The sequence below is a fragment of the Camellia sinensis genome, chromosome 8 (genome assembly GCF_055761805.1).
Source record: "Camellia sinensis isolate YWXY chromosome 8, ASM5576180v1, whole genome shotgun sequence".
Classification (NCBI taxonomy): Eukaryota; Viridiplantae; Streptophyta; class Magnoliopsida; order Ericales; family Theaceae; genus Camellia; species Camellia sinensis.
Window position 1 is genome coordinate 45,923,995 of NC_138968.1, and position 15,675 is coordinate 45,939,669.

At 31.4% G+C, this 15,675-nt stretch overlaps 1 protein-coding gene across 1 annotated transcript; it reads right to left on the reverse strand.

Annotated features, from left to right (window-relative positions):
• Positions 1–694: 694 nt before the first annotated feature.
• LOC145797735 (uncharacterized) lies at positions 695–1,872 on the reverse strand. The gene is made up of 2 exons (XM_082885147.1): positions 971–1,872; positions 695–776 (listed from the first exon to the last, which is right to left on the reverse strand). The coding sequence occupies exons 1-2, from the start codon at positions 1,870–1,872 to the stop codon at positions 695–697; spliced, it is 984 nt and encodes a 327-aa protein (XP_082741273.1).
• Positions 1,873–15,675: the final 13,803 nt, after the last annotated feature.

Sequence of the window (15,675 nt, forward strand, 5' to 3'; positions counted from 1 at the left end):
GGGTGATAAATGCAGTCTTCTCCTCATCAGGGGGTACATTGCTATCTGATACCCTATATGTATCCAGGAAGCTCATCCTTCCATGCCCTGAAGTGGCATCCACCAATTGATCGATTTTAGGGAGTGAGAAACTGTCTTTGGGATAAGCCTTATTCAGGCTAGTGAATTCCACGCAGACCCTTCACTTCTCATTTTTCTTCTTCACAACAACTGTGTTTGACAACCAAGTTGGATAGTTTACCTCTCGAATGGCTCTGGCCTCCAGCAGTTTTCCCATCTCCTCTTCTACTGCTTCAACATGCATCAACGTTGGCCTCCTTTCTTGTTTGATGACAGGTTTAGCCAACCTGTCCACATTCAGTCTATGGCAAATGACCTCGGGTCAATGCCAAACATCTCGTATGGCATCTAAGAAAACACCTCAATGTTTGTTCGTAAGAAGGCTTCTAACTCTCTTTCTTCCTCCTTGGCTAATCCTGAGCCGAGGAGGAAGAAACACTCTTCGTCCCTTTGTTGGACTATAATCTTCTTTAGGGCTTCCTCACTTTTCTCGGTTGGTTCTTTGCTGACGTCATCCAGGACCTCCATGTCCTTGTCCTCAATCTCGGCTGTGTTTGCTTCTCGTACGCTGCAGGTGGATCTCATTGCTGCCATGGAGCAATTCTTCGCCTACACCTGATCTCCTCTGATCTCCTCAATTCCCTGTTTCGTTGGGAACCGTAATAGTTGGTGTAATGTTGAGGGAACAACCCTCATTGCGTGCAACCATGGTCTTCCTAAGATAACGTTGTAATGTGAGGGGGTGTCAATGATTGTAAACTCTGTGCCCACATTCCTGGTGCCTGTTTGCACCTCCAAATTTATTGCTCCCAAGGGCCATGTCGGCGTTCCATTGAACCTGACCATTGGATTGTTGGACTGTTCTAAATCATCTTGGTGAAGACCGAGCTCCTTGTAACATTTGACATACATGATGTCACAAGAGCTGCCCTGGTCAACTAGAATGCGCCTTACTTGACATTCTCCAATTTTCAAGGATATCACCAGAGCATTGTTGTGTGGATGCTGCACCATGTCTTGGTTGGCTTCAGTGGAGGACACCATTGGTCCTTGACACTCGTCTGCCCTAGGCCTTTTTTGTTGGACCTGATTCACATGCTGTAAGTGTCTCACCCTCTGAGTCTCCCCATGTACGTTGTTTTCATTGACCTTTGAGTGAATTACATTGATCACTCGAGGTCCGTCTGTAAGCGGTTGTGGTGCTGCCGATGCATGGGGCTGCCTTGCTTGTTCTTCCCTTGTTCTGGCCTCATCTACTAGGTCCTTTAAGTGACCTTGTCTCATAAGGTCTTCTAGATGTGTCTTCAGGCCTCTGCACCCTTGAGTCAGATGCCCGTCCTCATTGTGATAGGCATAGTGCTTCCCAAGGCTTCTTCCTATAAATTCGCCAAGAATCTTCTCTGGTGCTCTATAGTAAGGCTGATTCTTGATTCTTTCCAGGACTTTGTAAACCGGGATCCGGAACACTGTGGTGACTACCTGTGCAGCCCTCAATCCCATTTCTTGTCTGTTAAAGTTTGTATTACCTCGGCCTCGCTTCGGCGAGCCGTTCCTCTTCTCTTGGTTTGACGCCTTTGTCCCTGGCGTGTCTTCCTCCGCTTTCGCATATTTCTTGATTCTGGCCATGAGTTCCTTCATACTTTTATGCAGTGTCTTTGCTAGTGATTTTCGAAGCAGACAACCATCGTTCAGGTCGTTCTTAAAAGACACGACCACCACCTCTTGGTTGCACCTTGGCATTCGGTTAAACACCTCATAATACCTCTTGGCATAAACCTTGAAGCTTTCATCCTCGCCAATTCTTAAAGCCATCAAGGAGTCTACCCTCAACGACTGCAGTTTGTTTGTAACAAACCTAGCCACAAACATCTCGGCTAGGCCTTCCCAGCTTTTCACAGTTCCTTTCGGCAACTTGTGAAACCAATCTGATGCGATTTCCTCAAAGGATGATGGGAACACCTTGCAGAGCAACGGCTCGTTCTTGGTGTACAGTGCCATTGAGTTCAAGTATAAGTCGACATGGAAGTTGGGATCAGACTTACCGTCGTATATCTAGAATCTCGGCATGTGGAACCTTTTCGGGGACTCAAACTTGTCTAATTCTACCGAAAACGGCGTTCTCGGCTTGACTGGAGAGGTTACCTCAGCATCTTGTTGCTTCCTCTGGAGGTAATCCCTCAAATCCTCCTTGGTTCGTCAAGGAGCTCGACTGTCAATGGATTTTAGTTTTTTTGGTGCGTTACTCTTGGTGTCGTTATGAGTCCTCTTGGACCTCCCTCCATTAGTCGTGTCGAAACAAAGCTCTTTCCCTTGAACATGCCGATGTTCTTTGGTGTAAGCTTCTTTGGCACGATGTGTTTTCTAAGACTCCTTTCATCGATTCTCCTCCTCCAACCTCCCATGAAGGCCGATGCGAATGTTTCCTTCCCTTGTTATGCCGAGAGACTGCGGGAATTGGTTTCTGCCCCTCTTTCTAGGCATCGTTCTTGGCCGCTGGAATCGGCGTGTCCTTCAATGGGAATGGTGGTTGCATGATGTTGTTCTGCATCATGAAATTGACGACTGATTGTAGGTCTGGCAGTTTGTTTGCCATTCCCTTCATCTCACCGTCCCTCCTTGCTGTCCCTTCTTAGGCATCTATCTTTCCATACCTGGAGGTCGCTTTCGTTGTAATACCCGCCCTGACATGCTTTCTTCGGTACATCTCCCTCTTGGCCGATGTCTTTCTCTCTGGGATTTTTATTCCGAGGTTTTTCATTGCAGTTGTCCTCCTTTACGTTAGGCTCGGCGTTTTTACCACTCTCATTTAGGATGTCGCCTCAAATTTTTTCTTTCTGCCCGTCGTTGGCCATTTATTCTTCTTACGTTTCCCATAGATGACGCCAAATTGTGGGTATTGATTTTTGACCTTACTGCCAAACAGGTACCCAGCAAGAGAGTATCGGCAGAATAGATCTTGCCCGAACAACCTGTCACAGAAAGATAAGACTCCGGCGATGGTTCGTCTACCTGGGGGCACTCCGACGATCAAGTCAACACTCAGTTATCTCTCAAAGATAATAAACAGTACTTAACTCACTAGCCAGAATACAAAAAACAGCGTATCTTAGACTCACGGAGGTGCCTTACTTTTATAGCTAGTACTAACTTGATCCTTGTAGAAGCCTAACTTCAATGGACTCTGGCTTAATGCTCAACCTGGACTCTCAAATAGATAAAGATAAACTCCCTAAGAGCTTTATCCTTTTCCAGACTGAGATCCTCCCCCCACTGTAGGACTCTTGACCCTTATCCGTTCATCTCGGATTCCGGTATCTCCGTATAACCTCGACCTAGCCGAGACCACCTCGGTGCCATGACCAGGACACTTGAAACCTCGGCCACGTGCTGTCATTCACAAAAATATGCCCCCACAGTATGCACTCCTTTAAGGGTGGATATCATAGCATTTTCTATAAATCACATCCAAGAGGGAAATCCTATGGTATCCAACCACAAAATGTATAATTTTATTACAAAATTTCATAATATTAATCATAAAATACGTAATTTTGAAACAAATCAACGAAACAAAATGTCTCAAATTTTATAGTTGATGTTGTAAAAATTTGTGACTTAGTTACGAATTTTTTTATTATGTTAATTTGTGATCAAATTACATATTTTGTGACTAATATTATGAAATTTTATAATAAAATTATAAATTTTGTAGGAGGGTGCATAACCATAACATTTTCCTCACAAAAATTATCACAAACTTATAAGTTATACTTTTGTTGATTCTGTCACCTATTTTTGATTTCGTCTAGGCCATTTATGGTTCTAGTGCATGTTTTATCAACTCTGCTTCGTACACAAAAAAAGTTTATGAAAAAAATTAGCATATGGTTTAGGATCATCATAGATGTGGTGGTGATTGTTACCAAATTAGATACCGAACACAAACCGAATCAAACCAAATTTTAAGTTTCATTAAATAGGATCAATTGTATGAATTTTTCTTTTCCATTCAACTCTATCCAAAATTATTTCTTTTTTTAAATACCAAAAACAATTAAGCATAAATTCACTTTTACAAAAAAAAAAAAAAAAAAAGTAAAAAATAAATAAAAATATTAACAAAAAAAAAACAAGAAATCGACAAACAGTAAATAATAATGAAATTGAGAAAAGAAATTGTTTGTAAGATTGATGGGTGAAATGTAATTGTTGTCTTAAAATTTGTAATTTCAACCAGAATCACATATTGATTTTTAATATTAGTTTTGTGATCTAATTTTATGTTAATGATGCATTATTATGGTTTCATTATGTTTTTGTCAGACTGGGTTACTCTCCATTTCATGGTGTTGTTTCGTAGCTACCTAGAAAACTATTTAAGAAAATATTCAATTAATCTTACTTTTCTAAAGAAATTTTCATTGAATTCTTATTAACAAAAGAATTGACTTTTTTAACATGGTATTAATAGGATTCAATCAAAATTTTATTTAAAACAGAGTTAAGACTTTTAGGTTGTGTTTGGAAGGGTTTTGGAATCATAGTTCTACTCCTATATTCTAGTATGATGTTTTGTTTGAGTTTTGAAAAATTAATTCCACCATTCCTTTTGAAAACTCGTTCCAGGCGGGCTTTTAAATTTTGAAATTTAGCCTACCAATTGTCCCTCGGACGTTCGTCTGGCCAGTTGACCTGAAAAGTGCAATTTTTTTTAAATATTTTTAGTAAAACAATATTTTTTTGAATTTTTTAAATTTTTTTATGAGCTTTTAATAGAATTTTGAGTTGTGTGTTTAGTTATGAGTTGTAAGTTTTTATATTAGATATCATATGCCACATCAAAAATTTTCTATTCAATTCAAAACTCTTTTCAAAACTCATTCACTAAACAAATTTTCTACACTTAAATTATAATTCCAAAACTTACAAACTCAAAATTCTCAAATCATATTTTCCCAAACTATTATCATGTTAGGCATGTGAGGAATCCAAGAGAGAGTGAGTGTTTGTTTGGGGTTGATTTTGTTAGGATTTTTTTGTTTTCTTTTATTTTTCAGTTAAATTTTTTATAAAACAAAAATAAAAAAAATTACAATTTTAGGTTTGACTCGGCCCGATGGACCAAAAAAGTAAAAATTTGAAAAAAAAATCCATAAGGGATAAAGATAGGCCAAAACAAATTGATATTTATTTATTTATTTTAACTTTAGTGAACTCTTTTTGGATTTTTTTTCAAAATTTTTTACTTTTTATATCTGTCTACACAAAACGGTTGTAAAAGAAAAAATTGACATAATTTAAAAAAAAAAAACTAAAAACAAAAGATTTAAAATATATATATATATATATATATGACTTTTATTTTTAACTATATGTCAAACTTAACCTGAGATCCATATCTTGCTCCAATTGACAGTAAAAAATATTTGGTACTCTAAAATTTGAGGCTATGAATGCGTTTAGAACATTGATTAGTTTTAAGGATTTTTTTGGCCAAAACTCCCTTGTTGAGCTCTTTTTTTTTTTGGTGAAAATAATACTCCCAATTTATTTTAGGGAATTTTTTTTAGGGTCCCTGGTATTAAAATTTTATAACATAAATGACATCTAATATTTTCATAATGTTTAAGATCTCTCAAATCGATTAAGAGAAAATTCAATCAAAACCAAAGAATTTATCTGAACCAAATGATTTTGTCTTTTCACTTGAAGATTCTCAGTATCAATGTTGAATAGGTACCTTTGCATTTTTATATATTTTTGTTCTTTAATTGCTTTGATTTATTAAAATTTTCAGCTAGGTATATATTGGGTTAGTTTGAGACATTGCAACTTTGAGTGATGGATCTTCGAAATTTATAAGAATCATCTCTCTATTTTGGAGAGAGAGAAAGATGACCATAATGGGTATAGGTGTGTAAAATGAGGGTTTAGGTGGTGTGTGTACAATGATACAAATTAAGGTATAATTGGAACATGAAGTATATAGAATGAGAACAATAACTTATAATGAGTGTGTACTGAGAAATGATGTGCACTGAGGTAACTAGATGTGTAGAAATAAAATTTCTCCGTGTGTCCTTCACACAAAAAATCTTCCACCCTTGTCCTTTTTACCAGAAACTTTATTAAGGGGCTTTCACCAAAGGTCCCAATTTAAAATTAGAGTAATACTTAGTGGAGATCCACACTTTTAGACCCACAAATTCACTACAATGATGTGATAAAGGAGTTGGGCCCTCCATTATTGAATGTGTAACAAATCAAAAATTGACACATGTGATACTGCATCATTGTGGGTACTATTGTGAAAGTTTTTTTTTGTGGATCTTAAATATTTTTCTTAAAGTTATTATATATTCTTTATGACATATATTTGAGTGATGATATATAAATAAAAAATTCATATAAAGACATCATTTTAAAACAAAAAAATTATAAAAATAAAATTATTTATAAAAATAGCTTTCTCACATTGTTCTTCTAAATTTTTTTTATTTGGAATTGAATTTTTTTCATATATTTTTTATAAAGAATGTAAAAGTACAACCATTTTAGGTTTGTTAACTAGTACTTTTTACAACACCTTATTTATTTATTTATCTGTCAATATTAAAATTTGTACTATTCTATATGGTAGGATTATGAAAAATACCGTCATACTCGTTAAAATTGTATCGATCTGCATTAATCTATCTGCTAATCATGAATTAAAGTTTGAAATTTATAATCCGTTTTCGCAACTGTTTCATTATGTTATGGTTAATACATATATATTTTTTTAATCGTTAATAAAATATCAAAGTAAAAATGAATGTGTGAGATTTAAAATATGAAATTTATTACAAATTAGTAATTATATATATAAAAAATATTATTTGAAATTAGTTTGTGTTATATATATGAAAAATATTATATAAATTAATATTATATATTATACAAATACTTAATAATTATTTAAGAATATTATTCAATCAACTAACAAATTGAAATAGTCCAAAATTGCTCAAATCCCAATTAATTATTTATCAATTCGACATCCATGAATTAATTTATAACTTTCCTTTCAAATCGTCAGAAGCACGTCGCATACACCTCTACTAAACGGTGTGATCCCTATCCCCATGTACTATCTCTTCACAAATTGAGCTTTATTCCCACATGATTTGGCTGTCATACAATGGTCTAATTATTGTCAAAGTTACCGTGGGAACAAGACAATCTTTTTTCAATAACAACATAAATCAAACCAACATATACGTAAAAGTGACAACAAATACATTGATGGTGATGATAATAATGATGATGTTGTTTGTTTGATTAATTTGCTTTCCTTTTTCAAGCATAAAATTAGGAGTGTAATCGGTTCAAAACGGTCAGTATTTAAATAAAATTTTACACCAAATCGATAATGTTAGTTTTATGATATTGAAAATTGATACAAACCAAAATTTTCACTAAACTTAAACTGTACCAAACTGCACTAATTCAAATAGTTCAACTCGGTACAATTTTTGGTTTACGATTTTTCAAATTTGATTTATTTCTTAAATTTATAATATAGTAAATAATTTATATAAAAATATTGAATTAACTATTTATACATTACTTCAAGAGCAATGATGTGTCCCTATAATTTTGGAGCTCTAATGATGTGGTAGGGAATAAAAAAAATAAAATAAAATAAAACCAAGGCTAAAACATTACATTACAGTGAGGTCCATTTCTATTAGATCTCAATAGAGCTCCTTTATTAAAACTCTCAATCGTTTTTCTTACTTCAATATCCAATCCAATCATTCACAAAAATAAAAACAAAAGGATTAAAGTGTTTAAGTTTTTATTGAAATAGAATTAGAAACAAAATATAATCTGAAAACTAAAGTTTTGACACCAAAGCAAAATCAAAATTTAAAATCATCATCCCATAAGACTAAATTACAAGTCTATCAAGTAGAGTTGAAACAAAAAATTGAAAACGACATAAACATCTGATATAGCTATATATACATAGTAGTAGCAAAACTTGATTCAAGTACATATGAGTGGCAAACTAATAACTTATCACATTGCCAATATTTATTGTCAAACCTGTAATATTTAAGAATAAATAAATAATTAAGTGAATCAATTGAATTTTGTACTCAATCAATTTCATTATATATTTAATATATATTATGTTTAATATGCGAAACTTTCGATCAATTTCAATTTTATTCAGTGCACAAGATGCCTAAACTGATACCAAACCGAAAATCAAAAAAAATTAATTTTAAAAACTGCACAAATCGGTTCATATTAAAAAGCAGACCAAATATAGTCGGTTTAGTTCGGTTCAATCGGTTCAGTCAATTTTTTTTGTTTTGTTTTATTTTATTTTTTCTTACATCCTTACATAAACACAATAAATCATTTTAGAATAATGAATAATATAGCACAAGTGATTTATCGAGTTTTTTGAACTTGCCTTAGTTTTAGAAGTTGTCATTAGTTTACATTCTTAATTCCTAAGGGCAAAAGAGGTGACTTTGAGATAGATAATGTGTGAGTCGAGTAATTTTTCTAAATAAACAACAAACAAGACGCCTAGGCCTATTGATTATAAAGTCCACACTCGATTAGGCTCATTGGGTTTGCCAAGAACTCAATGTTGAACAGCACTTTCGACGACCAATAGGCATGTCGGCTAAGAGATGCCAGTAGAAACGGTTGACACCTATTTCGAGGACTAAAGTGGGCACAGGATGTCACCTTCTGAAGGTATAGTAGGAAATTGGACCCTAACATTCAAGTAATGATGACAAATTTAGATTACATAAGAAAATATCTACACCAAATGGCTATATATATGTAGGGGAGTTGAAGAAGAAAAGTATGCACTATCAACCCACTAAATTCACTCTAAAAGATTATATACCCCTTCCCATACACGAACTAATTTACTCATTGGAATGTTAATTCCGGCATTCCTAATCGGAGTATTTTTTGTATCAGGTATTAGAGTGAGGATCAAGTGGAGGACCGTTTGGAACGAAGGAATATTGTAGAATCACACCTCACAAATAATAAAGAAATTTGGATAAAGTGCTTGCTCGGTGTAGTTCTTTTTAAGTTAAAATTAATAATAAAAAATAAAATTTAAAAGCATCATTTATCTGGTTTCTAGATAATTATTTTTTTTTTCTTCTCAACTTATTCAAATTACTTTTATCTCATAAGTTATAAGAAAGATTTGTGTCAAATAATTTGACATAGATTTAAAAAAAAAAAATTCAACCTTTAAGTATCTCTGCAATATGTCACTACAAGAAATCAGCTTTTTAGGGACAAATTTATTCCGTCCCTAAAAGTGTAATATTTGTTGGGAAAAACTTTAGCCAAGAAAATTCAAAAAATGACTTTTAGAGACAAAAATATATGGTTGCAAAAAGTTTTGATTTTGAGACAACCAAAATTTGTCTCTAAAAGTCAAATTATTATGGGGTAACAAAATTAATTTTTGAGACAACAAAAATTAGTTTCTAAAAGTTTAATTTTTGGGACAAATGAAATTAATTTTTGAGACAACACAAATTGGTCTCTAAAAGTTCAATTTTTGAGACAAGTTTTAGTTTTTGGGACAAATGAAAATGGTGTGTAAATGTTATAATTTTTTTGAGACAACTAAAATTGGTCTCTAACAGTTTGATAATATATTTTTTTTTGGCTTTCTGATTTTGTAACAATTACTCTAAAAATACCAGTTTGAACATCAACTTATATTCCTTGCTTCATTTCTCAACAACCAAACATAAAATATCAAACATATCACCAGATTATCTGTTCATCTCCAAATTAAAATTCAACTACACGAAAAAAAAAATGCTCATCATATTCAAAGAAGCTTAATCAAAAGATATTTCAATAACAAACAAAAACCATGCTTTGATTTATTAATATGTAATTTCTTGATTGTATATCATAAACTGAGATTTCAAAAGTATCATCGGGCTTCTAATCTTGGCCAACCAACCAAACAATGTTTCTTATTCATATGACCACCGCTGAGCGGGCCTAGACTCCAATTAAAGAGAACAAACTGGATGCTACAGATTGATGATTGATGAGTTAGATGGTTAAGATTTGGCCACTGTTCAATTAGACAATTTGGTCCCAGCCTGGAAAGCACAATTAATAGGGCTCAGATATGTCATAAGCATTTGAAGGGATAAAAATCACCACAACATTATATGGATCACTGTACAGTCACTTGGCACAGTTATTTATTAGAATGTAAAAGACGGTGGTCCAATCCTAGTTAAACAATATATTAGTATTTTACATGTACAAAACTTATCAAGAAATAAGATATTATTAATATAAAGGCTTAAATAATAAGAAATTGTTTGATAAAAGACTTTTACAGCATTTAAATTACTTGTTAAGCAAACAATCAACTATTATAAATAGACTTTCACCCCATGGGTTAAGGTACACTATGTTTTTACAAATTATACATTAAATATTTCTATAATATTGAAGGACTCAGGGCTGGCTTTGAGTTTTTGGAAGTCCTAAGGCAAACTTAGAACATGGGGGCTTTTGGGGTTTAAGGCGAACTTAAAAAATGAGAGCTCGGTTTGTAAAATTATAGGATCTATATACTAGAAATCAAAACACTATGAATATAAGTAACTACTAAAATATAAACTTAGATATATACCGTTTGATTCCGTTATTGTCTTGAGTTTTTATTTCCTTGAAAGAATATGACATTCACAATTGGAAAACCTTAGCACCAGCTCTTCCCCTCCTTCTCCTAATCTTTTTGTTGTCTTTTCAATGGGGCTGACAACCCTTTGATCTACATATATATAGATATATGTAAACCCTAATAAAGATAGAAGAGGGGACTGTGCCTAAATAAAACAATTACTGGGCCCTCCCATTAAGGAACCCAAATAACTTAAAACAGGCCTTACACCTCCATATCACATATCCACATATAAAATAATATATACACTAAGATGATCATGGCCCAAACTTTATGGATCACAATAATAATTTTGAGCTCATACCAATCAATCTATCTGAATCACGTTTAACCCGTTTTTCACAAACCAAACAAAATATAGTCAATGACAGCCTAATTAAGAATAAATTCTTACATTCTCCCACTTAGGCAACATTGACTACTACTTTAAGAGAATATTTTATTTAAGAAAAAATGACTCTCGGGTTAAAACAACTTTAGTGGCCACATAAACATGATTCAGAATAGAAACATTTCAGCACAGAATCCCGTTCAATGAGAAATATTAATATCGAACTGTAGCGGTAATTATGTTATTGAACAACATAACACCTTCCACAATTACAAACACTAATATCTCACCAACATGGATTCCCATATGTGATAAAGTGTAGTGTGGAATTTCAGCATAATTGATCCAAAAATTATATAACATGCTAATTCCACATTCAGTCCTCTGTATGGTCTTGACAAGACCCTGCAAGGAATTTTATTTCATTTTACACTTTCAAAAGAAGCCTTTATTCCTCTAAATCGAGGTATTTCATGCTTTAAACCAAGCATCATACTTTATGGATCCATATACACTTCTAAACCAAAGTGTTAATCTTTATATCTCAAAATTAAAATATAACTGTAAGAGCTCATATAAGAGGTATACATATATGACAATTACCATTTATGTGTACACACACATAACTATAAACAAAATGTGAATAAACACATTAAACTTTATTAATTGAAATATACCATAGATAATATTCATGGGTAAAAAATTTCTTTAGCCAAGCACATAAAAAATCGTAAAGTACCCATATGCTCAATATATTTAGCAAACTAAAATTTGGCCTAAGTCCTATATTTAGAGGATCAATTAGTATGTATTCTATAACATGTGCTCATAAAGAATATCATCTTTAACAACTCTCTAATTCTGAAGTACTTTAAAATTATGTATTTAACACCATTAGAGTTTTTGTTATTCTTCATAGAGAAAATTAAAACCATATATCATAATACATCTTTATAGGTTTGGAGATGAAATTAACAATTCCAAGCTTTGAAATAAAATTCTTTAATTACATAACTCAAGTCGAATTCTAAAACATATTTGTATAGTGAAAAATTATAAGTGATTTTATGAAACTCGTTCATGAAACAAGATCTCATGCAAACATAAAAAATGTAACCAGTAACAGACACTATATATCGTCTGAATAATTTCCAAAGTCGACATTATACAACAAATAATATTAACATGATTAATTCTTGTATAGCCAATTGTATAATCTTTAATTCTCTATAAATATCATGACACTTTATGTCTTTCAACCCCATGGTCAAGGCTTAAATTAAAATAATAATTATCTAACAAACTAATTGCATATGCACCAAGTTTAATTCAAACTTTATAATTCATTAAACTCTCACAACACTAGCATACAAGACATTCCTCATGAATTTTTTCTCAAAATCATTTTATGAATACTGCATGTTACTTAATTAATCTCGATCATTAAGAAGAGCAACGTAAAGCTTTCAATTTTGCATATTAAATTCAGTAAAAATGTGATCTAGGTATGCTCTTTGAGATGAGACAAATAATCCTCTAAGTTATTTTTCAAGTATTTCAATGCCAAACACATAAAATATTTTATCAAGATATTTTATATCAAATATTTATTAACAACAATATCTTCACATCAAGTATTAATTCGAAATTATTACTAATAAGTAAAATTCCATCGGTATAATGGATCAAGAAAAATAAATTGCTCCCACTAACCTTGAGATGTATGCATAAATTAATAGTATTATCCATAAAGCTAAGTACTAATATTTGGTGAGTCTTTAAATATCATTACTCAGAAATTCGTTTAAAGCCATGGATAAATTTGTTTAACTTACAAATCAAATTTATTTTGCTTGGCGAAGCAAAAGATAAAAATGTCACAATACCACTATAATCATTATAAGTCTATATTTATGACATTGGTAAGAACAATACTATTTTCAAATCACAACCTCTTGTAATAACATTGTCTTTATTTATTTATCTTCAAAAAAAAAAAAAAATACTCATTAGATTTCAAACTTTTAAAAAGGTATAACATGATCTCATATCTAATTAATAATATGTACCAATTCATTTGCCATATTACAAATCGCCAATATCTTCATCATACATAGCAATCATCTCTTCAATCTCTTGATATTGCTCATTTAGAAAAATAATATAATCGCAAGCATCTTTTAATTGTATGAGAATGTCTAGAAGGTTGCATGTGTTATACTTGTTCAACTTTTATCAATAGACTGAATAGACACTTCAGATTCTACTTGCACTCTCACTTTCTCTATGTGAGAATGAACGGATCAATTTATTATAATAGGCACAAGTATACAGGAAGATTTATATATTTAAACTGTTCACCAATCTAATAACTTCACATTTTAAAAGCTTAAAAGATTCTTATGTCAGAACCAAGATAATAGAACCATTGACAACTTACAAAGTAACAACAAATAGCTATAGGTCCCATTTTGATTTCAAAAATATATCATAAAATTTTTACTTCTGTACAATCCCAAACTCAAGAGTTATTCTAACTAAATTTTATATTAGTTCGCAATTCAAAAGTGTTTTAAAAATATTTTTAACTTAGTACCATATGTAAAGTATACACAAGTATCCATAGCAATTAAAAATATTTTGTCACAAAAACTTGTATAATTTAAACATGTTAACATACACCTCATCATTTTATTGGAGTCCAATTACGACGCTTAAGTACTCAACTTTCTTTTGAAGTTACAAGCATGATATATTTAAATTGATTCCACAATTTTATAAAAAATTAATAAGAGGTTATGCACATTAACCAAAATTATCATGTTCACTATAATATCGATCTTCAATTAATAATTTTAAAATCTTTATCAGGGTGTTTTTTGACATAAACGAGATTAGACAAATGCATAACATCAATACTCATTTATGAAATTAATAAAATAATTTCTCCCACACACCTTATGATAAATGAAAATCTATTTCAATTATTATTATTATTATTTTATTTATTACCAAAATTAAAAATAATAACAATGCTTATTTTGTTGACATTAAAATTGAATTGTATCTCATGGATAATATAAAAATAACATTCTTTAAAATAAGATCAGTACTAAACTATAACTTAAATAACTTGATCAGAAAATAAAATTTTGATTAACACAAGCATTTTTTTTAAGCAGTTTAAAAAATAAATAAGAAGATTCCGAAGGTGGGAAGAGCGTCATAGCTCACAAAAAATTCTAAAGAATTTTTCTTACTTGAGTTAATAATATATAAAGAGATTTGCGGAATATTCTGAAAACAAAAACATAAAACACTGAAGAGAGATAACGATTTGTAAAAGTCGAAGGTATTATATAGAGCATTGTAGAGTATAATTTAGATTTTCTTATAAGAATCACCTAGTGAATATTTTAAAACTCTACTTTCTTAAATAGTTAACATTGAATATAATTTCAATCATTCACACTATATTGAGGTCTTAATATAAATGGTTAAGAAGACACATTCTCGAGTATGTCAATATCTAAATCAGTTAGTCTTAAAGCTAACTCAATATCTTTTAACTGATTCATAATCAAAACTTTAATGAAGTAAATTTGATTTTCATAAAAATATCTCCCTTCATTGCTTTCAATTCAATATAATATCATTCAATTATATATGGACAATAATAATCTCATAATTACAATTAATATTCTCAAATATTTAAAATGTATCACTCTTAAACTGAATATATAGAAAGCATGTTCACAACTCCAACTTTCAATTATACATAGGCAATAAGTATAATCTTACAAGAATATGCTGCGAATAAACTTTAGCAATATTCTCAGATGTGCCAGAATGTATCTCTATATAAACACCTTTTGGTTGAATATATAGAATACAATCAACATCTTTAAACTTCAATATAATCTTAATTAATTATACATGGGCAATAATTATAATATCACAACAATGGGATGCAAATAAACTTTAACAATCTTGTTAGATGTTTCAGAATGTATCATCATATAAATACTTTTGGGCTAAATATATAAGACACATTCTAACACCTATAAACAAGTCAACTAGCAAGAATGATTTATCAAGAAATTATCTCCTTTGGGTAGATAAATTCTTTCAAAAACAATAAAATTTCCCTTACTAGCGGCTCACACTACCTCTAAAATTAATACACTCAATTAACCCCCTTTGGGTAGGTAATTGAGTGATATAATTTTAGAAGAGCTTCCTAGAATCCTTATTGGTAAATCACTTTAAATCTCAATAAGTTAATCACTTCGGCAGTATCACCCATATTGATTCAAAAATCTTCCAACTGGGACTACAAAAATAAATATTTGTCCACCTTTAAAACTTTATTTATTTATTAACAATAATGCAATCTGTAACCCATCAAGGCATATATAATATTATATTACGAATCACTACTAAACAGTTACTCAAAAATAATATCTCACGGCCAACCAAAATTCGCATATGAATTTACAAAAATTACACCAAAGTGATCTACATGATAAAG

What these genes read in the sequence shown, in the direction of transcription:
- LOC145797735 (XM_082885147.1), bottom strand. Translation starts at nt 1,872, where the DNA reads ATGGCTTTAAGAATTGGCGAGGATGAAAGCTTCAAGGTTTATGCCAAG. An exon ending in GGCAGCTCTTGTGACATCAT is followed by an intron (nt 777 to 970) that starts GTATGTCAAATG and finishes ACGTTATCTTAG; the next exon opens with GAAGACCATGGTTGCACGCA.